The 24,517-nt window shown below is 36.0% G+C and overlaps 1 protein-coding gene across 1 annotated transcript in view; it reads right to left on the bottom strand.

Annotated features, from left to right (window-relative positions):
- Positions 1 to 5,430: 5,430 nt before the first annotated feature.
- STK3 (serine/threonine kinase 3) overlaps positions 5,431 to 24,517 on the bottom strand; it is a 118,388-nt gene continuing 99,301 nt past the window's right edge. The window contains exon 11 of the mRNA XM_083358951.1: positions 5,431 to 9,305. Within this exon, the coding sequence (XP_083215077.1) occupies positions 9,147 to 9,305 (159 nt within the window). The 3' untranslated portion in view covers positions 5,431 to 9,146. The remainder of the gene's footprint in view (positions 9,306 to 24,517) is intronic.

The following is a 24,517-nucleotide window of genomic DNA, read 5'->3' on the forward strand; positions in this document are numbered from 1 at the left end:
TAAAAATAAAATCTGTTATGGCATATTTAACTTAAAAGACTAAGATAAACAAAACACTTTTCCAATGTAAATCTCCCCCCCCCCCCAAATTTGACTGGCTGTGACAATCCATCAGAAACTAACTGGGCATAAATTGTGTCTTATTTCTCCTCCTGCTAAATGCCACTAGGCCAGAAAGATTACCGCTGTACATCTGGGATCTGGAAGTAGGTCTGTTATGATTCAATTTCAGTCTGGTTTGTTTCTCTCTGAAAGCCAGATTGGTGTAGTGCACGGGTGTCGAACTCGCCACGTCATGTGATGGGTCGCGACATATTGCGACTTTTTTTGCATTTCCGGAGCTGGGGTGGGCGCGGCCTCCATATGATGCAACTGGCCCATGGGCCGGCAGTTTGACACCCCTGAAGTAGTGGTTAAGGCATCAGGCTAGAATAGCAATAGCACTTAGACCAGGGGTCAGCAACCTGAAACAGTGAAAGAGCCACTCGGAACCGGTTCCCTCACAAAAGGAAAAACTGGGAGCCGCAAAAAATATGTGCGCATACACGTACATGCATGCATGCACAGAACACGGTTTGACTGAAGAGTGGAGCCAAGGCGAGATATGCACCTACCCTACATATGTGAATTGATTGGTTGAACTTTTTTAGTCCCACTTTTTTTTTTTTTTGGACTGCAGATGGCAGAGGACCGGGAGCCGCAGGAGGCAGCTGAAAGAGCCGCATGCAGCTCCGGAGCCGCGGGTTGCAGACCTATGACTTAGACTTATATAGCGATTCATAGTGCCTTACAGCCCTCTCTAAGCAGTTTATAGAGTCAGCATACTGCTCCCAACAATCTGGGTCCTCATTTTACCTACCTCGAAAGGATGGAAGGCTGAGTTAACCTTGAGCCAGTGAGAATCGAACTGCTGGCAGTCGGTAGAATTAGCTTGCAATACTGCGTTCTAACCACTGCACCACCACTAGTCTTAGAAATCAGGAGATTGTGAGTTCTACTCCTGCCTTAGGTGCAAGCCAGCTGTGTGACCTTGGGCCAATTACTTTCTCTCAAACTGAGGAAGGAGGCAATAGTAAATCACTTCTGGGGGAAAAAATCTTTACCAAGAAAACTCCAGGGACTTATCCAGGCAGACTCCAAAAATCAGACATGACTGAATGAGGGGAAAAAAGTAAAATCTCCCTAGGCAGACAAAAGGCATCCACAATGAAGATAATGAAGAACTTTAAAAATGTCATTTAAGTGATGAATAATCATGGCTTTCTGCTGTGAACCTAATGTGGTAGTTTGCCCATTTCACTTTCTCTGTTACTTGACACAGAACTTTTTCATCAAGTACTTAGTTTAGGATTTAAATAAGTAACAGTCTGGTACAGTATATTATTTTTTTCATTAGGAAAATGCAAACTGCAGTTGCTGAGAATATATATTTTGGAGAAGGGGGATTGTTTCTACATTACAACATTACATATTCTTTATATTTTCTTTGCGTAATGTAATAACAAAATATACTCATTTTCTTTTAAAAATGGTGTTTAATGAGGGGTGAGCAATCTTTTCTGACCCAAAACAATTTCTCCAAGATAGATGAGATGTCACGTAGATGCATAGAGGCAGAAATGATGTCAGAAAAGCTAAAGTTCAATATGAGCTAAAATTAGTGAAGACTAAGAATGACACAAAGAGATTTTTCAGATAAGCTCAAGATGAAAGGAAAAGAAACCATATATTATTTAGTTGTTTAGTTGTTCAGTAAAATGTCAAAAGAGTAAGATATAACCAAGAAAAGGCAGAACAACTCAGTTCCTATTTGGTTCTGTCTTTTCCATCACGCAGTTATAAAAAAGAAGGTCAAAGAAACAGGACTTAAGTTTGAACTTGCTAAAAATACAAGGAATATTTACTGATCTTGAAGGATTTATAATTTCCAAAATCAGATAGATTGGATCCTCTGAGGAATTTTGGGATTGTCTTGCAGGATTCTGTTTGTTTTCATTGAGAAATCTTGAAGGATAGGCTAAATACCAGATAATTGAGAAAGGTGAAAGAAGGTATGGAGAAAGAACAAAACACTCAATTTTATCTGGAAAGATTCTAAAATAGATCCAAAGGGATCAGTTTGAAAATAATGCCATAATAACTAGAGATTAGTATGTTTTGTCAAGAACAAGTCCTGGCAGATTGATCTTCTTTAATTGGTGGGTCATTTCCTTTAACCTTCTCCTTCACAAGTCAAAGCATTTGACAAATTACCCCCTGTCATTATTGTACTTATAGTACAAGCATGTTTTTATAAGGATGGGTGAGCTAGCATACATGTTTGGAGGCATAAATAATACTAGAAAATGAATTTGGTAAGATAGAGAAACGGTTGAAAGTAACTATGAAATTTTATAAGGTTGGAATTATTAAAAATTAATTACAGGTAGTCCTTGAGTTATGACCATAATTAAGCCCAAAATTCCCAGTTGTGAGTTTTGCCCCATTTTATGACTTTTTTGTCACAATTAAGTGAATCACTGCAGTTGTCAAGTTAGTAACCTGATTGTTAAGGGAATCTGGCTTCTCCATTGACTTTGCTTGTCAGAAGGTTGCAAAAAGCGATCAGATGACCCTAGGACATTGCAACCGTCATAAATAATGCCAGTTGCCAAGCATCCAAATTTTGATCAAGTGACCACAGGGATGCTGCAACGATTGTAAGTCTGAAAAATGGACATGTCACTTTTTTCGATGTCATAGTAACTTGAAACGTTCACTAACTGAATAGTTGTAGGTCAAGGACTATGTGTATTTCACATTTGGTTCTTTTTTCTGCTCAAAGTAGGGAAATCGTAGTTTTTGTCCCAGGACTGTTATCTCCCTGGAAAAAGCTGTTTCTCAGTAGTGGAATTCTCTGCCTGTTCCCCTCTTTTCATGTTCCTTGATTGTTCCTGCCAATGACACCCACCAAACTGTCTTATTTGCAACGTACAATAGATCCTGCTCTGTTGATTGGTGAAAAAAGTGTGGACAGCATGGAAGATGGAGCAGAGGGAGAGGGGCAGAGGGCAAAGGAAAAAGGATGGCTCCTGGCGCTGTGTAGGTGCTGTGATGGGAAGTTTCACTTGTATCTTTCTTGTATGAAACATGCAAACACTAATAGGAGAGATTAAATAAACGGTGTCCTAGAATTCATTCCTTTTCTCCCTCTCCCTACCCTTTCCTTTTCCATCTCAGAAATAATCCTTTCAGAATTGAAATATTACAAGCATTTGGCAATAAACATGTGAAGCTACTTTTAATTAGTTAAAGAGTGTAGAATTAATGAGCTGATTTGGCCATTGTAAGCAGGAAAAAAGTATCCAGCAATCAAGACCCAAAATATTTATTTCAGAGGAGTTTTGTTTTGAAGAACACATTACTTTTTAAACATGAACAGGTTGTTTTCCTTGCTTAAGCCAGGAATATTATTTTCAGGCAGATGGCACCAGTAATAAGGGTACAGAAAAATATGGGTTGTAGTAATTTTTTTGCATGTGTTTTTATGTGTATCTTTTTAGCTGTTTTCTTTTATGTAATGCAAAGTACGTTTATTTCTCATTTAAAAAAATAAGTGTTTTAATAAAAATGTTAGATAAAATGTAATAGTGCTGCCCTTTAAGAACTATGTCTATTGTTTAGAATGTTTTTATTTTGAACAAATTCCATGATGTTTTGCAATATAAAATCTTGAGTAATCAAATAGCTGATATTTTTTTTAAAGAAACTAACCCTCTTGACAATGGTGTCTTCCAAAATGCATGAGGCTATAATGATACTTTTTAGACACATCAGCTTCATTTTCTGTTTTTATTTATGCATCTTGCTGCTTCGAGCACCAATTTTCAACCTTTTGTTGTATGTGGATTGTCATCCAAAAGTATTGCAAATAATTATATAAGCCAATAAGGGACATTTTAGTGCTACTGATAGTTCAGCATACTTGACTACTGAGTTGATGTGACAGAAGTCTCAACATTAAATAAAAAACAATTAGTGTTGTTTTAAAAAATGGCTGAAGTCTCCTAAGACTGCTAAATCTTGAGAGATGTTTGTGGTCTTGCCTAAAATTTTATAGTTTAAAACATTACAAGGATTTGAAAATAAATATGTGAACCTATTTCTAATTCGATAGAGTGTAAAATTAATTAGCTGATTTGGCTGTTGTAAGCCTGGACAAGATCCTGTTGTTTCTTGAAAAGAAACATTTTCAGAAGTGGTTTGCCATTGCTTCCTTTTTAGGCCTAAGAGAAACTAACTAATCCATCAGCTAGCTAATTTTGTGCCTAGGGCTGGACCAGAACTCACAGTCCTGTTTTCTAGTTTAACCACTAGACTAGGGGTGTCAAACTACGGGCCTGCAGGCTGGTTGCATCATATCGATGCCGTGCTCACCCCAGCTCCAGCAATGCAAAAAAAAAGTTGCAATATGTCGTGACATGTCACATGACACGGCGAGTTTGACACCTGTGCACTAGACCAACTGGCTCTCCAAAGTCACCTATAAGAACACCTGAAATTGATTTCTTTTTTAAAAAAAGAAGCTGTTTTCTTTTTAAAACTTTTCAAACAGCTATTTTTCCTTTTAATAAGCAAGCACAACCTATATAACGTACAACTGTAGGTTGGAATAATATTGCATCTATCACTAATTTTAAAGATACAAAACCCCAACTTTCTTAGTGTTCACATCAAATTTATATAGAAATGAATTTGTGCTGCTTTGCTAATAATATTCTTGTCTGCTGAGATCTATCTATCATCTATCTATCTATCTATTTATCTATATTTATTTATTTATAGTGGCATGGTGGAGGTGGAGCTCTCACCTCACAATCAGAAGGCTGTAAGTTTGATCCTAGGTAGCTTACTTCCTTACAAGAAAATGTTTAGCTGAACTTTTCTTTGCAAGATTAGGAAATTTTAAAAAAAAGATTCCAAAAGAAGCAAATGTCAAAGCTCTTTTGTATCACTACCAAGAAAACTATGCTAAAACAACTACTTTGCTCATATAGCCGCCTGGAATCCAGTTTAAGGACACCTTTACCTTTAGCCTTGGTTAATGAATTCTTTTGGAAAGAGTTTTAAACAGCTAAAACAATTTTATTAGATAATCCATAGCATAGGATTGTTTGTCTTCTATGATTGTTTTTCAATTGTTAATGAAGCCAGCCTTATTCTGGAGCCCGTTTTCCAATATGCCGACTCTGAAAACTGCTTAGAGTGTGCTGTAAAGCACTATGATGTGGTATATAAGTCTAAGTCCTATTGCTATTTCACCTATTTATTAAATATTCAAGTTACTGACAATAATATGGATGAGGCTAAGACCTCATCACTGATGGCTTGGCAAATTTCAGAGTTTCACTCGAGTTTAAAAAAGCTAGTTGAAATGACACACATCAGGCATCGATGGAAAATAGCTTTTTATTCAAAATGGTAACAAACATTTATCTTTCAGGGTTTGGGGACATTGTACTTTAGAACAGTAAAACTTTTATATATGAGACAGGAAACAAACTATAAACCAAAGTGAGTTAAAATTTCACAAGGTCTATACTAGAATTATTGCAAGTTTAATTAAAAAGAAGTATTTTACAAAAACATATATTTTTAGTAGAAATAAAAATGGTTGTGGGCACAAGTAATGTATATGTTTCAGTAAAAATTAATAAATATGAAATAATAAAAAGGTCAATTGCATATAACTCCTATCCCTAAATTTCATTATTATACAACTTTTTGCCTTGATCAGTTAACAGTGATAAATCAAATTATCTGCTCAAACTGAGTATATTAATACTATACTATAACTGTAGAGAAATTCAGGGAATTCCAAATATTATATTTTGTCTGTTACTTTCCACAATTTCATTTGCTTTAGAATAAACCTTTAATCTATAGTAAGTGTGATACTCACTGCCCAGTCAGGATGTAACATTTGCAGCTTCTGAAGCAAAGATATATAAAGTTTATCTCTCAGCTTAACTTATAATAAAAGCACAAACTGTCTATATAAATCAAACTGGAAACACAATAAAACCATCAACAATTATCATTTAAAACACCAATCAGTTATAAGCAACAGAGGCTAAAGCAAGCATCACAAAAAATAAAAAATATTGGAAATAAAAATATTTGTGCCCATGCTTTCAATCCTTCCTTTGTCTCTTCCTGTCTTGATATATTGCAATTAATTCAGAAAGTCTTCACCTAATCATCGGTTTCAATTATGTTTGTACCTGAAAATTACAGGTAGGTTCAGAGGAAGACATACTCTGAAATGACAATTTGCAACTATTTTTAAATTTCTGGCTTGTTATGAACCTTAGTTCGTTATCTGGATGTAATGCAAAACTATGGTTATAGTTAGTGAAAACTTCCTGGGTAACTCTGGTAAGTCAAGAATGACAGTACAAGGAAAGAGTGAAGATTGTGCATATCTTATACCAAAATGTACGTGTCAAATCTATGTTAGTATCTGAACAGAGATCTTTCCAAGTGCTATGTGGATGTCTTAGCCTGGAAGTTGGCTTTAGTATTGTCTTTCTGGTTTTCACTGAGTTAATAATAATCAAAGCAATACCAAAAGAAAGAATCAAATAATTTTAAATTGATTAAATTGCATAAGGCACACCAGGAAAAGCCAATCAGGCTGATGACCTGATTAATCTTTTTTGGTATTTTCACAGATCTGAAAAAAGGTGATTTAGACATTCATTTTTAATGTACAAGATTTTAGAATGTTCTGCAAAACTGAGAACGTTAAAGAAAATTTCTTGTTGGACAAATCTTACTTGATACTAATCTAAATGACTAACCTCATTAGACTGAACACATTCACTCCTAACTATATGAAACAATGACATTCTGAATGCCTTGTCACAAGTAGTGAATGTTGGTCTTTCCATTAATTCAAGCATCAACTGCTACTGTTTCAGTACCTTTTTTTCCCCCAGGGTGGATCATGACTGGTTCCTACACTTTTAGATCCAAGAACCTATGCAATCATATACTGGGTGAGAATTACAGATAGAAATCAGTTCTTAACTGTTGAGTTCTATCCCATTTGCACTCTACAGACTCTAACACAGTTTTGGTAAATATTACGACACACAATTCTATTTGCATTTCAATTGCTTCGAATGGAAGGTGCCCATAATACCATTATGCATTGAGATTTTTTTTATTATATATTATTATAGAGTATGTTAGGAAGAAGGTTTTTATAAGTTACATTAGAATTTCTTATAATTAACTATACATCTATTTGTCATTTAGAAAAATGATTTAGATGCCTTACCTAAAAAAAACAATTCACAGTAAATTGCAATCAATCTGATGATATGAAAAACAGTAAGAGACATTAGCCCCAGTGAGGTTTACACCATAACTTTTTCTATTTCATTCATTAAAAAATTATGGTTTATAGCAGCTCATATAAGCTATACAAGTTTAAGTGATTTTTAATTTATGTTTTGGGTTTCAATTTATGCACATGTATTCATATACATGGTAAAATTGTTCTCAGCTGAAATATAAAGGAATGGTAATTTATTTCAAATATTTTAAGGCTTTTCAGAATACACTGTGGTTTTCCAGTTTTCAGTGCATAATATAAGTGGCTCACAATGACTGAAACACATAATAAAATGGACAATTCACTAAAATCCAGAATCTTAACATGTAAATTAGTGGCAAGGGGGGGAAGGTAAGGACAAAATAAACCTGTGGCCCTGTTAGCATAATTGTAATAGCACTTACAAAATAGATTCTGTAAGCATACAAAAGTAGCTATTTATACAGACAATACAATACATTTCACATATTAGACAGAAGAATACATGAAAAAGGGGGGGATGCTATAACATATTGAAGAAATTGAACTTAAGGGTATATTTCTAGGAAAGCACATAAGATAACAAATGAAAATATCTACACAACAGTACTGGGATACCTACAGGAACAAACCTATTACCTTGGAAATGATTACAAAGAAGAGCTGCTGAAAACTATCAAGAAAAAAAAAAGAAAACTAAGAGAAAACATGAAAGAAAGCTGGAATCAGAGTAATTTTCTTTGGCTTTTCAATTAGTGTTTCTCAGAATGTAACGTGAAAACATTTCCAAATGTCAATAAAATAAGGGGAAGAGGTAAGTAGAGTGAATAGGTAAATTAAAAAAAAATTCATGCTTGTTAGAAAAAAGATAGCTTTTATTATGGAGCCAAAGGAGATACTGAAAATTATGCAAAATGAAAAACAGTGATAGATAGAAATATCCACCATAAAATAAGGGATCTGCAGGGAAGGAGGTGGGAAGGAGAGAAAGAAAACACAGTATATAGGCACTTGTTTCTTACATTGTAAGATCCTGCCTATTGTATGTGAAAGGGACAGGCTTAAGACAAAACCCACTTGGAATTTCTCCAGTGCAATTCCCCTGGAAAAAGGAGTTGCTTAAGACTGCATAACCCTGTTATTTTCAAAGAGAGATGCCCAAGAGAGTAGAGGAGTAGGCTGCATGCTCATCCTTATGTAAGTATTTCTCTACACTCAACATCAAGCTCCTGACTAAAAAACCCCACGAGACCCATGTGTGTGCTTACAAGCCAGCTGGAGCTAATACTCTACCTGAGTCAGCCCTTAATACAGCAATACATTCCATTTAGAGTGTGACCATAAACAAACACTTAACTTACTCTGCCCTGGCTTCCCACTAGTACTAACTGCAAGCACCATTTATAGTTAAGAAGCATCAAGCATAAAAATAAATAAATCACAAAGCATGTGGAATAAATATGCCTTTAAATGATAGGTGCATACATTGCCACTTAAAGTTCTGCATTAATTGGAAAATTGGAAATTGCTTGAAGTCTTAAATAGGACCCCAAGTCATTACTGCATAACACACAGCATTACTGAAACACTGCTTACAGAGCTCAGGAATGTGAAACTTCTATTGTATTAAAACATGAAAAACACGGCAGATTTTTTACTTGGGCTCAAGGACATTTAGAGTGCTTTCCTTTACAAGTCCTTCTGCTTGAGTTGTTGCAAAGCTCAAAGGACTGGCCTTTCAAAACCTGTAGTGTCCACATCAACTTGTATTATCTTCTTAAGGAAATCAGAAGTTCTGTTGCCTTCTTTTTTTTGCATCCATAGCATCCAGAATTGGTTGTCTCTTAGCAGTATATCTTTGACGAAGCTCTTCAATTTCACGCTCCATCATTGGATCTAAAGCTTTTAATCTCATCTGCAGCTCTTCCAGACTTAGGTTTTTTAGCTGTTCAGGCAAGAATAAAAAGTAGTTTATTAATAAAAATATTTTCATTCATAGTGGAAGCTGCAAATTAATACATAATAATTTACTAATTTTGTAGTCTATTATAGAAAATGAGGTATCAAACAGTGAATTAATCTCATCCAATGGAGTGTGCAGGAAATATTATCAACCAGCATATTACATTCAATTAAGTTTGTATTTAGCTACAGGACTGACAATTTCCAAAATTATGAGACAGAAACTATGAAGGTACGCAGTTCTGAATCATTTATTTTTGAAAAATTATGTATATATGTACGTATGACAATATATTGATAGCACAAGTTTGTCAGAAATTAAATCATCTTGTCAAAAATGACTAAGATGATGCAGTAGAGCCAAATTAATTCTCTTTTACACTTTGATCACTTCCTTGTGATTCAATGTGATCTGTGACTTTCTGACATTCTCTCACTTCATCTCATAATTATGAACCAGCAAATAATTAATATTACTGTTGATGTTCATTAGCTGTTTTAAGTAGTTTTAAATATTTTTTTCCCTTCATGGATTACTGCCTTGTCGTGGCGAAGGGCTTGCGTAATTCAATGAAGCTATGAGCTATGCCGTGCAGGGCCACCCAAGACGGACAGGTCATAGCAGAGAGTTCTGACAAAACGTGATCCACTGGAGAAGGAAATGGCAACCCACTCCAGTATCTTTGCCATGAAAACCCTATGGACAGTACCAAAAGGCAAAATGATATGACGCTGGAAGATGAGCCCCTCAGGTCGGAAGGCATCAAATATGCTACTGGGGAAGAGCAGAGGGCTAGTACTAGTAGCGCCAGAAAGAATGAAGCGACTGGGCCAAAGCCAAAAGGACGCTCAGCTGTGGATGTGTCTGGTGGTGAAAGGAAAGTCCAATGCTGTAAAGACTTTTTCTCCATAGGAACCTGGAATGTAAGATCCATGAATCAAGGAAAGCTGGATGTGGTCAAACAAGAGATGACAAGACTGAACATCGACATCTTAGGTATCAGTGAACTAAAATGGACAGGAATGGGTGAATTTAATTCAGATGACCATCAGGTATGCTACTGCCGGCAAGAATCCCTCAGAAGAAATGGAGTAGCCTTCATAGTCAATAAAAGAGTAGGAAAAGCAATACTGGGATACAATCCTCAAAATGACAGAATGATCTCAGTTCGAATCCAAGGCAAACCATTCAATATCACAGTAGTCCAAGTCTATGCCCCAACCACCAGTGCTGAAGAGGATGAAATTGACCGGTTCTATGAAGCCCTACAGCACCTTATAGAACTAACACCAAAAATGATGTCCTTATCATCATGGGGGATTGGAATGCTAAAGTAGGAAGCCAAAAGATAACCGGAATAACAGGCAAGTTTGGCCTTGGAGTACAAAATGAAGCAGGGCACAGGCTGAGATGGTCATAGCAAACACTCTTTTCCAACAACCCAAGAGACGGCTCTACACATGGACATCACCAGACAGTCAACACTGAAATCACATTGACTATATGCTCTGCAGCCAAAGATGGAGAAGCTCTATACAGTCAGTAAAAACAAGACCAGGAGGTGACTGTGGCTCAGACCATGAGCTTCTCATTGCAAAGTTTAGGCTTAAACTGAAGAAAGTAGGGAAAAGCACTAGGCCACTCAGGTATGAATTAAATCATATCCCTGTTGAATATACAGTAGAGGTGACAAATAGATTTAAGGAATTAGATCTGATAGACACCGAGTGCCTGAAGAACTATGGACAGAGGTTCACAACATTGTACAAGAGGTAGCAACTAAAACCATCCCAAAGAAAAAGAAATGCAAGAAAGCAAAATGGCTATCTGAGGAAGTTTTGCAAATAGCTGAGGAAAGGAGGGAAGCGAAAGGCAAGGGAGAAAAAGAAAGATACGCCCAATTGAATGCAGAATTCCAGAGAATAGCTAGAAGAGATAAGAATGCCTTCTTAAATGAACAGTGCAAAGAAATAAAAGAAAACAATAGAATAGGGAGGACCAGAGATCTTTTCAAGGAAATTGGAGAGATGAAGGGAATGTTTAATGCAAAAAATGGGCATGATAAAGGACCAAAATGGCAGGGACCTAACAGAGGCAGAAGAGATTAAGAAGAGATGGCAAAATTACACAGAAGAACTATGCAAGAGTGAGCTGAACGTCCTTGATAATCACAATGAGCCAGACATCCTAGAATGTGAAGTGAAGTGGGCCTTAGAAAAGCTGAGCAACAACAAAGCTAGTGGAGGTGAGAGTATTCCAGTTGAGCTATTCAAAATCTTAAAAAATGATGCAGTAAAAGTGCTACACTCAATTTGCCAGCAAATTTGGAAAACTCAACAGTGGCCACAGGATTAGAAAAGATCAGTTTACATTCCAATTCCAAAGAAAGGCAGTGCCAAAGAATGTATGGTTATTTATTACACCATCCTGGGGCAATAAGGAATCATGGTCCTGTCAAGCCTGGTGTCTGTGTATGCATGAATGCATGCAAGCATGTCAATTATGTTCCCACATTGTTTTTTTAAAACTTTAAATAATCAAAACTAACATCTATTATTTGGCCTAAAGGTTAATTGATACTCAGTATTTCCAACAGCACTGACTCTTAAATATTAGGAAAAATGTTGACAGTTGAGAAAAGGATCAAATAAAAGATTAAAAATTTACGGTTGTGACCAAACTGATTTAAAGCAAAATAAGATTAAAAACTACTTGTTTAAAAATATTTTGGGATAACTATTAGCAAGTATTAATATTAACATATCAACAAAATTCCAAATGAGAATTCACTACAGGAAAACCTTTCTTAAAAATGTGATAACAGCATATTATTTGAAATTAGAACTATTCCTAAGTATGTTTACCAATAAAGGAGAATATTTGTAGCTCAGGGTTAAAATGAGTATATTCACCTAAGTATGTTTAGCTGCATTTCTCAGCTGGATTTTAATATATACTTTAATTTTTATCACAAAAAAATTGTCAAAGAAGTGGATTGAAATACAAAAAGGAATACCTAAAAATAGAAAATATGTATAGCTGTAAAACATACTTCTCTTTGCTTTTAAAACATCACTTTTTCCTCTTTTCCCCCCAGTATAGTGCCTTTCATGGTCTGCAAATATCCAATCAATCACCAAGTGGGAACAAAGAGCTACAGAAAACTGTTTATTACTTACTATCTACTACTATGCAGATTGTCTAGGTTTCTGTAGTTCAGATATGCTAGCTCTAATATTAGGAATGCTGTGTAAAATGTGCTTGCACATATATGTGCACACAGAATAAAGTACTAGGCAGAAAATGTAACTTACCACATGATTCAAACTATAGTAACTCTTTCCTACAAAAAAGCTTTTTCATCAAAAATGAACTAGAATTCATAACAGGAATAAAGAGGAAATGGTTTAGCAACACAATTAAGTAAAAGCTGAGAATAAAAATACATACACTATTCGGTACAGCTCCAAGAGGGCAGTTTAAAGCTATCAAATTGATTTATTTCCATCATGATTACTTAGAAGAATTAAACAGAAACTTTATTTCCTGTTGAAGAAAACTCTGCATGAATACGCCATTGCTTCATCTGACAAAAATAATTTCCTGGCAAAGCTTATTCTGTAATCCAAAAACATCCTTTCGTCTACAGAACTGAAAATATATATTATACTTTAAGTTGTATAGTAGGAAAAATGTGTAATGCAAAAACATCCCACTTGTTTTTGTAAAATATTGGCTGAAACACAATGACTACGACTGAGAATCTCCTATGACAACCAACCTCTACTGTGTGTGAAAAAGAGGTCATGGTATATTCTAAAGTGCCAGCTGAGATAAAATGGGCAAGGTCTTTAAATAATATTTTTTTAAAAAAAATGGCACAAGCCATTCTCTTAGCTATAAGAAAATATCTCCACTTTTATTACTGCTATGCCTGAAATGAATACTTGAGAATAACAAAGGCCACCTGCATTTTGCAAATAGATGCACAAATATTCAGCTCAGAAGTAAAGAGGCCTCACACGTTCCTGTCCCTGTCTCAGAAGATTTTCTTAGATGTTACTACACCCAGCATACTGAAACAGTATGCAGACATTCTAAGGATGCAGATCAAATTCTCTGTATCATAGCAGCAGAATTAACCAAGTTCATCTAACCAACCTGATAAACTATTCAGTGGGTGGATAAATATACTAGTGTTATGTACTCATTGCATCTATTTTCTTACCATCCTTTTTGGAAAACTGCAGAAAAATCAAATGTATCATAGGTAAATTGTTTCACGCTCCAGCTCTTTTTACAAAATGGATTCCTTTTTCTTCATGCAGCGGAAACCTGAAATCTCTTCTTTGATGTTTCTGGTCTTGGCTTTAATAAAAACTGAAGTTTTATTTCGTGCTACACTACTACACTACAAAACCAGAAAATAAAGCAGAATATGCAATGCTATAATTTTTTTTGTTTTCTGTATAAAAGGATAAGAAAACAATTAAAGTAGTTAAGTTAGTACAGGGGTAGGCAACCTCGGCTCTTTTATGACTCGTGGACTTCAACTCCCAGAATTCCTGAGTCAGCATAGCTGACTCAGGAATTCTGGGAGTTGAAGTCCACGAGTCATAAAAGAGCCGAGGTTGCCTACCCCTGAGTTAGTAGAATACTATATAGCACAGTCAAATTGGACTTCTCTTTGGAACCCAATCATTTATAAGGTAACTAGTATGAATAGTGAGAGGCAGTTTGGTGTAGTGGAAACCAAGAGACTGTGAGTTTTAATTCTGCCTTATGTATAAAACCAGCTGTGTGACCTTGGCCAATCACACTCTCTCTCAGCTCTAGGAAGGGGGCAATGACAAACCTCTTTCAAAAATCTTGCCAAGAAAACTTCAGGGACTAGTCCAGTCAACCCTGACTTGAAGACACTTCCATACAAACACACAGACACTAGACTAATAAATATAAATAGTACATTTTAAAAGCAACTACTGCTTTAAGAGATGCAGAACTGTTGGAATTAGGCACTTTGCAACTTGGAACAATCATGGAATATTTTCAAATCCTTTGAAGCACCAGTTGTAACATTAAAGTGCCAATAGGAACCCAGAACCAATATTTGGATTTAAAAGAGTCATATGGTGATACGGAGAAACTGTTTTGTGAACAGCAACACTGGTTTCTGAAAGCAAACACAGTGCTCTAAAGCCAAGAGCAGACTGTTGGAAATATTGTTTTAAAATGCTATGTTCCAAACAGGAGCAATTTATCAAAACTCTTCTTGGATGTCCCAAGAATTCCCAAGAACAAAGGTACTTGCCAAATAAAATGATACCTTTCTTCCCAAAAAGTTTTACTGAATGTAAGCTTCTAAATTTTAAAATAAATAATGCATGTTACTGAAAGAAAACATTCTGCAGTAAAAAACTTGGTTGAAAATTTGTATCTCAGAATAGAATTTGAAACTCTTATTTCCCCTTTAGGCAGGGGTCCCCAACCCCTGAGCCGTGGACCGGTACAGGGCTGAGGCATGCCAGCAAGCAGTCCGCACAAATGAGCAAAGCCCCATCCGTGGGATGCAGGTAACACACAAAACCACACACTCTCCGGTCCGTGGAAAAACCTTTCTCCACGGAAACGGTCCCTGGTGCCAAAAGGTTGGGGACCTCTGCTTTTGGGCACACCTAAAATAGACAACAAGGTCTCATTTCCAGAATAGTTTAAAGAACATGTTTTATAACTCATTATAGAGTCCAATAGTGAAAGAAAAAGCAGTTGTCTGTTAGTTTGTAGTGTGGCCTTTAAATTACTGTGTGATATCTTAACACACATACACTTGGAGGCAGCAGCGGTCACGGGAGGGGGGGATTGGCATCAAGATGGCAGCTATGACCATGTTTGTCAAAGGAATCTACCATCTTTTTCCATGCATCACAAGAGGAGCCACCATGTCAACATTTTTGACACTCCTCCCACCCCATAAATACCTCTACTTGGGGGGAGAATAAAATATTGGAGCTGTTTTGGTTCTTTTGAAAGATTAGTTGCATCAGTTCTTCCTTCCCTTATTGGCAACAGACTGCAGTGAAAGCTACATTATCAGAATTGATAGAATACCAGCTTGTCCTTTCTGTGCCCATCTGGTTTCTACCACAGCAGGGTATTATAAAAATGACTTAAAGCCATTTTAAAGAAGCACCTGCTTCTTTGCTTGTCTTTTTTTTAATCCCTTATTTTTTTCTTTTTGGTAGCAGTCTTTTCAGCTGGAAATCTATTGAACTTAACCTAGCAAATTAATAGATAAACTTGGAAGATTTAAGTTATTTAAATGTATTGGGCATCACTTCTATAAACTTAATATATAATGGAACTGTTAATGATCACATTCTGGGTCACTGATGTAACTTGGTTCCTGAGTATGTAGTCTAATAAATAATTACTTAAATAGCACTGGCAGATTTCTGTTCAGAGATACCCAGAAGCCATTTCAACAAAATTAATTAATAACATATTAGATCATGATATATAGTGTGAATTATATAAAAGGAATCTATCAGACCTCCCTCATGGTAAGAAATTAGTTTTGCACTTAGGTAGGAAAATCCAGATTTATGGATACTTGGGATAAAACCTGGGTAGTCTCGTAAATCCACCATGAGCCAGCAGTGTGCTGCAGCTGCCAAAAGAGCAAATGCAATCTTGGGCTGTATCCACTGAGTACAATATCAAGACACTCAGAAAATATCTGAGATACTGTGTCCACTTCTAGCTACCAAAGTACAGGAAGAATGATGAAAATTGGGATGTGTGTGTGTGTGAAGGCTAAATCCTATTAAGAATGATTAAAGGAAATACCTTTAGCTTAAAGAAGAGAAAGAGAGAGAGATTCAAACTCAAAATAAGAACAAACCCCAACTCTCCTGGAGTTGTGGATGCTCTATCACTGGAAGTATTCAAGCAAAGACTGGAGAGCTATTTGTCTGGGATGGTACGAAGATTTCTGTCTGGATTGGACCAGAAGAAGACCAATGACCCTTCCAACCTAATGATTCCATCATGAGTGCAATTATTTAAAATTGTAAATAAAACAGATATTTACTCAAGAAACGTGGTATAAATTTGAAAGAAGTTGTTTATTTCAAAAACAAGTTCTTCCTAGCAACTATTTAAATAAATCTAGCAGATGCCGTAATCCTTATTAGAGTTTTTTGATTAAAAGAATATGGATTGCTAATACTGTATTTTTGAGTCATCTGTTTTTCCATCTGCTAGTAATTCCTACAATATGAACTATCAACATAACGACTAACAACAATTTTCTATGGTAATTGCAATGGTGGTTTGCCTGTAGCACTTTCTAAGATTTAACTAGTGCATGCCACAGATTGTTTTGAGTTGTTAATGGATTCAAATAACAGACACTGTTTCTTCTATTCCACATTGCCATTCTAATTCATTCCACTACAGCCTGCAAGAATATGGTTTTATTTTATGAGGTTTAGTCCATCAAGGAGCTCATTTTTTTTGAAAGCTGTGCCTGAAATAAGAACAAGTATGCTAAAAGCTAGCCAGTTTATTTATTTGAGGTCCACAACCTGCAGCCAAAAGCTGCTTATTTATAGCATTAGTGGTCTCATTTAGCAACAGATATTTTCATAAGCTTTTACACAATAGTGAACTCATATCAAAGAGACAGAGTATTAGTAAACAAATACATAGCTTAAGGATCAGCCAATTATTTACTTATCAAATTTATACACCATCTATCTCACCTACATGATTCTTTTTACGTACAAATTTTCATGGATTATGTAACGTATTGGGTTTTTTTGCTTGTAATGATTCACGTTTCTGTTTAAATGCTGCATTAATGGTTGCTCATTGATGTGTATGTGTAACAGCTACTAAGCCAGACTTGTTGTCTCCAGGACTACCATTGGTAGATTTGGGGCGGGAATGGCTTCCTTCAAATCTATTGGCCGCCTCCTAGTGGCCAACCGTATAAATAGCTGTGAAGCAGTCACTGTTTCAGTTCTGTTCTGCTTGACTGCAATAAAGCATGTTACTGTTTGGAACCTTCGTCTCGTTTATTGCCTGCAATGAAACCGACTACACTTTGTTGTTGTTTCTTTTAGAGTTAGCATATATTTGACCACAGTTTATGGTCTTTTTTGGTCCCCATATCTAATCAAGACATTAATTTTTTTAAGGAAACCTTGCTGGTGAGTCCACCCCAAAATTATACACTATATCTTTTAGCATGGGCTACTGTAGTCCTATTGATAAATTTAAATTTTCTCCTGCACAAGTATTTTTAGGAAGAGGAGTGATAGCTGAAATGAGCTTATTTGACTGCACTGTGCACATCTTTGGTAAGCAGCACAGGGATCATTTTACCTTGAATGAACAGGTGATATCTTCTGATATCAAGAGCCCTCCTCATTCCATTTGCTCGTTCAGCATCTGCCCTCTCTACTAATAGTGATTTTGCTAAGAAAATTCTGCATCACAGTATAAGGGGCTCATTTCCCCAAGTGCTCGATCTATTTTTATGTATTGTTCTGATTGAATTTTGGAAAATATGTGAAAGAGACAAAGTGGAGGTAATCGACTGATGAATCCCCAGTGTCAGAATAGTTCAGTGTACACCTGAATTAACAATGTAGCTAAACTGAAGATCCCATAGATCAGGGGTCCCCAACCCCTGGTCCAGGAATCAGTACCGGTCTGTGGCATGCCAGCAACTGGTCCGCACAAACAAGCAAAGCCCCACCCGTGGGATGCAGGCAGCACACAAAACCACGCACTCTCCAGTCCACGGAAAAACCTCTCTCCATGGAACCGGTCTCTGGTGCCCAAAAGGTTGAGGACCTCTGCCATAGATATTTCAGTCTCAACCAATTTTTGGCTTAAAAATGAGAGGGGGGGGGAGAAACCCTGCCTCAAAGGAAGTAAATGCTAATTTCTGTAGACAAGAACAAGTTAAATAGAAATCAGATTATTAATTTAAAACTGAATTATGACCAAAATTGAGTACATTAATTTACAAGCTTAATCAACACATTTTTATGATGGTATTATTACAAAGACATCATGCCCAGTGTGTTTTGATATAGTACATATGCTTCTTTTCAAATTCTTCACATATTATAGTCTACTGAATAAAATAAAATATTCAACTAAATATGTAAATTGAAATTTTATTTTCACTTCAAATCTGCAATACTGAGGCTTGAGGCTAAAAAACATTATGAGTGTTTCAGTTTATTGTTCACACTGCTTGCCAAAATACAACCAAGGAAGATAAATCAGTATTATTATAGCCAGTTTGGTCTAGTGGTTAAGGCACCGGCTTAGAAAACAGTTTAAAATTGAATTGCCTTAGCCATAAAAACCAACTGGCTGATTTTAGGCCAGTCACTCTCTCTCTAGCTCAACCCACCTTACAGGGTTGCTGTTGTGGGGAAAACAGGAGAAGGAAGATGTGTTGGATATGTTTACCAAAAAAATAATAAAGTTGGGATATAAATAAAATAAATAAATAATTAACCCCCTTCTAAAGGTAATTCCCCTTAATACATACAAGTAGTCCTCTTTTAATCACCAGTTACCTAATGAGCATTCAAATTAACATTGGCTTTGGAAAGGGTGCTTTTCCAGCCACTAAAGCACTTCTCTTATTTTCCAAATAATTTTATTAAGAACTATGCAAGTAAAGAAGTCAATAAAACTACAAAAAAATGCAATCCACAAAACAGTGTGATTGTGTGTCTGTGTGTGAAAAAGGAAAAGAAAAAAGAGAAAGAAAAAAAGAAATAGCTTCCTCCTTCATCCCAGCAGGTAAAAAAATTATTTAATAGCTTATTACCATCTCCAAATAAAGTATAATTTCTCTTGTCCACAAAGCTCATCTCTTAGGTAAGGAAAACAAAATCAAAATCTACATCCAGTGAGAGCAACCAGATATAACTATTTTCTTCTTTTAAACCTAATCAAATAAGACAATCTTATAAATATTTTCTAGTTTCTAATTCTTTGACCCCTTAAAAAAAAGGTCTTAGGTAATTTGCTGCTCATCCATATTATAAAGTGAAAATACTTCAGAACTTTAACCAATTTTTCTTGTATTCATAACTAAAATTTATCCTGTTTGTCACATCTAAAAAAGTTTTTCCAAACCTTAGAAGAACTCTTTTGTACATTCAGAGAAAAAATATTATTCAAATCAATTTCCTGATTTAATATCTGTTCATCTCTTGTGGAAGAAGTCATCCATTAGACCCATCTGTATTACATTCAAGTCCCCCTTCAAATTAATTTCATAAACATCCACTGCAACTCGTTGTTTTACAGCTTTGTAAGAACATTCATTCTGTCCAAAACGTAACTGAAAAGTTTCCAAAAGTTTGCACTAAAAATTTCTGCTCCGTTTTCTTTATCCTTTGGCTCTAATGTCCAGTCTTCAAGGTCTTTTTATAAAAACACCAAAAATAATATCTGGTTTACCATTTAAATAATGGGAAATAATTTAAATATTATTTAAATAATTCAAAGCTATAATTCCAAATCCCTCTGGCCCCTTAATCTGTTATTAACTTTCCAAAATCCATATACTATCCACTCTTTTGCTGCATAGCCCAAAAAAAGAGATATTTTTTAAATCTTGAAAATCAGATTTATCCGATCATCTTCTAAAGAGAGGGAAACTCATTTGATCAATACAGTAGAAGCTTGCCAGTCCAAATGGTCTTAATCTCTCCAATACACAAAGAATATGGAAAATAATCCAAAAAATGATTAAGCTATAAGGCTTGTCAAGCACAGTGCCTATAAAGGCTGCTTTGCAACATGGAGCTTGATGTAAAAATCCCAACTCTCAGTCACTCCAGTCATAAGCCAATATAAAAATGATAGCTTCCATAGTTTACTAACAAGGAGCGGCTGTCCAGAGTCACATGGGTAATCTCAATAATTGTGTCAACCCAGTGGTGATTCTACTAGTTGTCTTTCTAGTTAACAAAAGTCAGTAGGGTATTCATTCTCCCAAGGCATGTGCAGAAAGTATCCAGTCTGTAAATGTCCATGCATCGCAGGTAGGAGAAATCCTCCAAAGGATTTTCCCTTTCATGCATGGTGGGAAGGGGAAACTCTTCAGCAGATATACAACAACAGTGCTGAAGCCTTGAGGGTTCCAACTTCATTCCTGCCAGCCGAAGGATTTCCTCTCCAGGGATGGAGGGAAGTTGATATAGTTTGAGTACGAACATAAAAGGCCCCTCTATTACTACCAGTTGGTAATGGTTTTCTTGACCAGTATTTAGTTGCTTCAAATTACTATTCTATTCATTCTTATAATTTTAGTTATATGCAATTCCTTTCCCTTTTGAACCCTCTAAAACACGGCTGTCAAACTCGATTGCATCACGCGACATATCATGACATATCACAACATTTTCTGCCTTTGCAGAGGCGGAGTGGGTGTGGCCTGCGCATGATGCATCCAGCCCGTAGGCCGCCAGTTTAACACCCCTTCTCTAAAACAAGAAGCAATGCTTGAGGGAGGAAAGACAAGTAAGGCAGAAGCGTTCTTAATAGAATTTTTGGTGATACTAACTACGGGAAATTGAAAGAGGTGGATTTAGATTTAGTCTTAAGCATGATTAGGTCAGGCTCCAATCTATCCACTCACAACATTCTACTTCAATGAGTTCATTTGCATCCATGTATTTTATCTGGTTACAAGTGGGTGAGTAAATTATCAAACATAAAACAATCATAAGAGAATTTTTGTATCACCAATCTCCCCAAATAATCTCAAACCATTTTTCTAATGGAGAAGGTCCAAATGGAAACTAACCAAAGAGAGAAGCAACCTAGAACTAAGGAGAAATTTCCTCACAGTTAGAACAATTAATCAGTGGAACAACATGCCTCCAGAAGCTGTGAATGCTCCAACACTGGAAGTTTTTAAGAAAAGACTGGGCAGCCATTTATCTGAAATGGTATTCAATGAAATTCAATGAAATTCAATGGTATAGGGTTTCCTGCCTGAGGAGGAGGTAGGACTAGATGACCTCCAAGGTCCCTTCCATCATCATCATCATCATCATCATCATAAATGTTTAGTTCAGTATTGATTAATGAAACCAAATAGTGATGCAATAATAAGCAATATGCATGTCAGTTTGAGTAGTTTTATCGTGTCTTTAAATGCATATGGCAAAGCAACTGAATTTTAAATCAAAGGTTGTCTTTCAATCCCTGTTCTACAACGGATTGTACCACCAAAATGTGGAAATTGATTAAGTTTTTTGCCTAACTATTTGCTTTAAAAACTCCACTAACGCTGAAATGATAACAATAACGAACTGAAGCCAAAGTCAAGTTTAAGCCATTTCTCTTGGATTCACATGCTCCCTATTATTTTAATTCCACAGATTATAAAGTACAGTTTATTCATCAACTGAGCATCTTCTACCAGTCTAAACATAGCAGCGCTATAAATTGATGTAACATGGTATTTCTGGTTGTGACAAAAATAAAGCCAGTTGTCTATGAAATAATAGAACAAAATGAAACACAATTCCAAGTGCATTTCCAAAAGATGAATAAAGAGGTTCTCAAAGATCCTCAAAAACACTTCGAGCAAAAGCAAGTCATAGAGTAGAAATTTTTAAAATAAGATACGCAAAATCAAGAAATATAGTTGAGTGTCAGAGAATACTAAATACTAAAGTACAAAGCAAGCTGTAACAGATTTTTGTATTTCAATTCATGTTTTTATTTAATCTAGGCATCCCAAAGGTAAAGTACTGGCACCACTTAAGCTGTCAGTAGGAATGTATCATGAAGAATGTATCATGAGGAAGAAAATGCAATGTGCATGACTCTTATTAACAACTATAGGGCTATTTAATCCTAGAGAAAAACCAAATTACTCCTCTACAAACTACCCAGCAATATGGATGATGGGAGAATATGAATCATGTAACCAATATCATTGGATTTCAAACAAAATAGACAAAAAATAAAAGCAATGAATGCTATGAGAACGGGGTTTGGGACAGAATGTACTAACTAGCATCTTCTGGTGAATGCCATAGTAGACAAAAGAACCCCGCCCCTTGCCCTACTTCAGTCTATCTGGGCACATTGTGTTTCTTATAGTTTCACAAGAGAGTTGCCCCTCATAACCTATTTTATCATTCAAGTTTGTTGTTCTATGCTTTTGTCTAAGCTTGCACCTGTAGATTTCATTACAATAGTCATCTTCTTAAGACTGGCTCAAAGGTACAAAAACTAATTTTTGTACAACCTGCTATTCATTTTCTATATTGCCATATATATAATGATAATGAAGTTCAATATGACCTTTGTTGTTCGTATGAGTCTCGATACCTGCTTTTTAAATTAACTTTCATTAAAATAATATGAACAATGAAATTCAATATCATCCTAGTTTTACTGATGACTATGTATGTTATTGATGCATTAGCTTTGGTATTTGCTATATTGTTGTTGTTGTTGTTAGCTGCAACCCCATGGACAATGTTCCTCCAGGCCTTCCTGTCCTCTACCATCTTCTGGAGTCCATTTAAGCTCACGCCTACTGCTTCAGTGACTCCATCCAGCCACCTCATTCTCTGTCGTCCCCTTCTTCTCTTGCCCTCAATATTTCCCAGCATTAGGCTCTTCTCCAGTGAGTCCTTCCTTCTCATTAGGTGGCCAAAGTATTTGAGTTTTAGCTTCAGGATCTGGCCTTCTAAAGAGCAGTCAGGGTTGATCTCTAGGACTGACCGGTTTGATTGCCTTGCAGTCCAAGGGACTTGCAGGAGTCTTCTCCAGCACCATAGTTCAAAGGCCTCAATTCTTTGGCGCTCAGCCTTTTTTATGGTCCAACTTTCACTGCCATACATTGCAACTGGGAAGACTATAGCCTTGACTATACGCACTTTTGTTGACAGGGTGATGTCTCTGCTATTTGCTATATATTGTATTCAATTTATATATTTTCTTCATCTGTTCATAACAGATATTTACTTTGATTATAGAATCATTCTCAAGGAAAGTATTACATGTGTGACTATCAGAGTTATAAATCTTCCACTTATTTATAGACATTAAAATTGAAGTTCCATGTTTATTTAAATCCCAGATGCTTCTATAATAAATTACATGCTAACAAGCTCAATACTGATTCCTCTTTTAATTCCTCTTTGGAGAACTGTGAAGTATGTGATTAAAAACCACTCTCAATCTCACCACATGTGGGGATTGCGTTTATGTCTGAAATCCATACACATATACAAATTAAAATGTATATTAAAGACAAGGAGGCGCAGGTACCAATTATTTCTATTTTGATATCTAGAGGCTATAGAAAGGAAAATCTGAAAAAAATGTATTACCATTCAAAGTGAAAATATTAATCCATCACATACAGCTCTAGAATCTTTTTAAAATGAACCTATTGTTTTTAATTAATTTAAAAAGCAGTTATCAAGAATCATAATTTCCTACAGACTAATCATGTCCTATTGTTTAAGGATACATCTAAGGTCCCTTCCAACTCTGTTATTCCATTATTCTGTTAACAACATAGGAGTGGCATAGAGAAAAATCTTGTTACAATTCTGGGTATCTCCTGTTAAAAAGATCAGATGGCATAGGTTACAAAACCATCAGGCATAGCAGAGATGGAGAACAGGATCTAGTCCTGCAGGTGGATCAGATCTGCACCAGTTTAGGAGTTGAGTAATGTCAAGGAATGGTGTTAGGCATATGGTGCTAGCCTACAATGTTGGGTTGAAAATATATTAACCATAATGTTATGACTTTAAGAAGTTAATTGGCCAATGGGTGTGTAAGTGTTCTCATGGCCATAAGAGGAAGCTAGGAACTTAGCTTCTCTCTCTCTCTCTGAATTCACTGATCTCTACTGTTAGTTTTTGCTCTGCTGTTGGTTTACTACTGTTGTAAACCTGAACTGTGTATTGACCTCTGGACCGGTAAGAAGACTTTGTAGTTTGAATTACTCCTTGGACTGTTGCTATTGTTTATGACCTGGACTGTTTATTTTTGACTGTGCATTTTTGTTTTTACACCACCTCAAAGTAAAATACTTTTTGCTTTTACAACTCAGTGTACTCCTGTGTGTGACTCTTACTGCTCTCAGTACCCTTCCTTGTCTGTGCAACTCTTTG

The sequence above is a fragment of the Vipera ursinii genome, assembly GCF_947247035.1.
Source record: "Vipera ursinii genome assembly, chromosome: 3".
In the NCBI taxonomy this organism is placed as follows: domain Eukaryota; kingdom Metazoa; phylum Chordata; class Lepidosauria; order Squamata; family Viperidae; genus Vipera; species Vipera ursinii.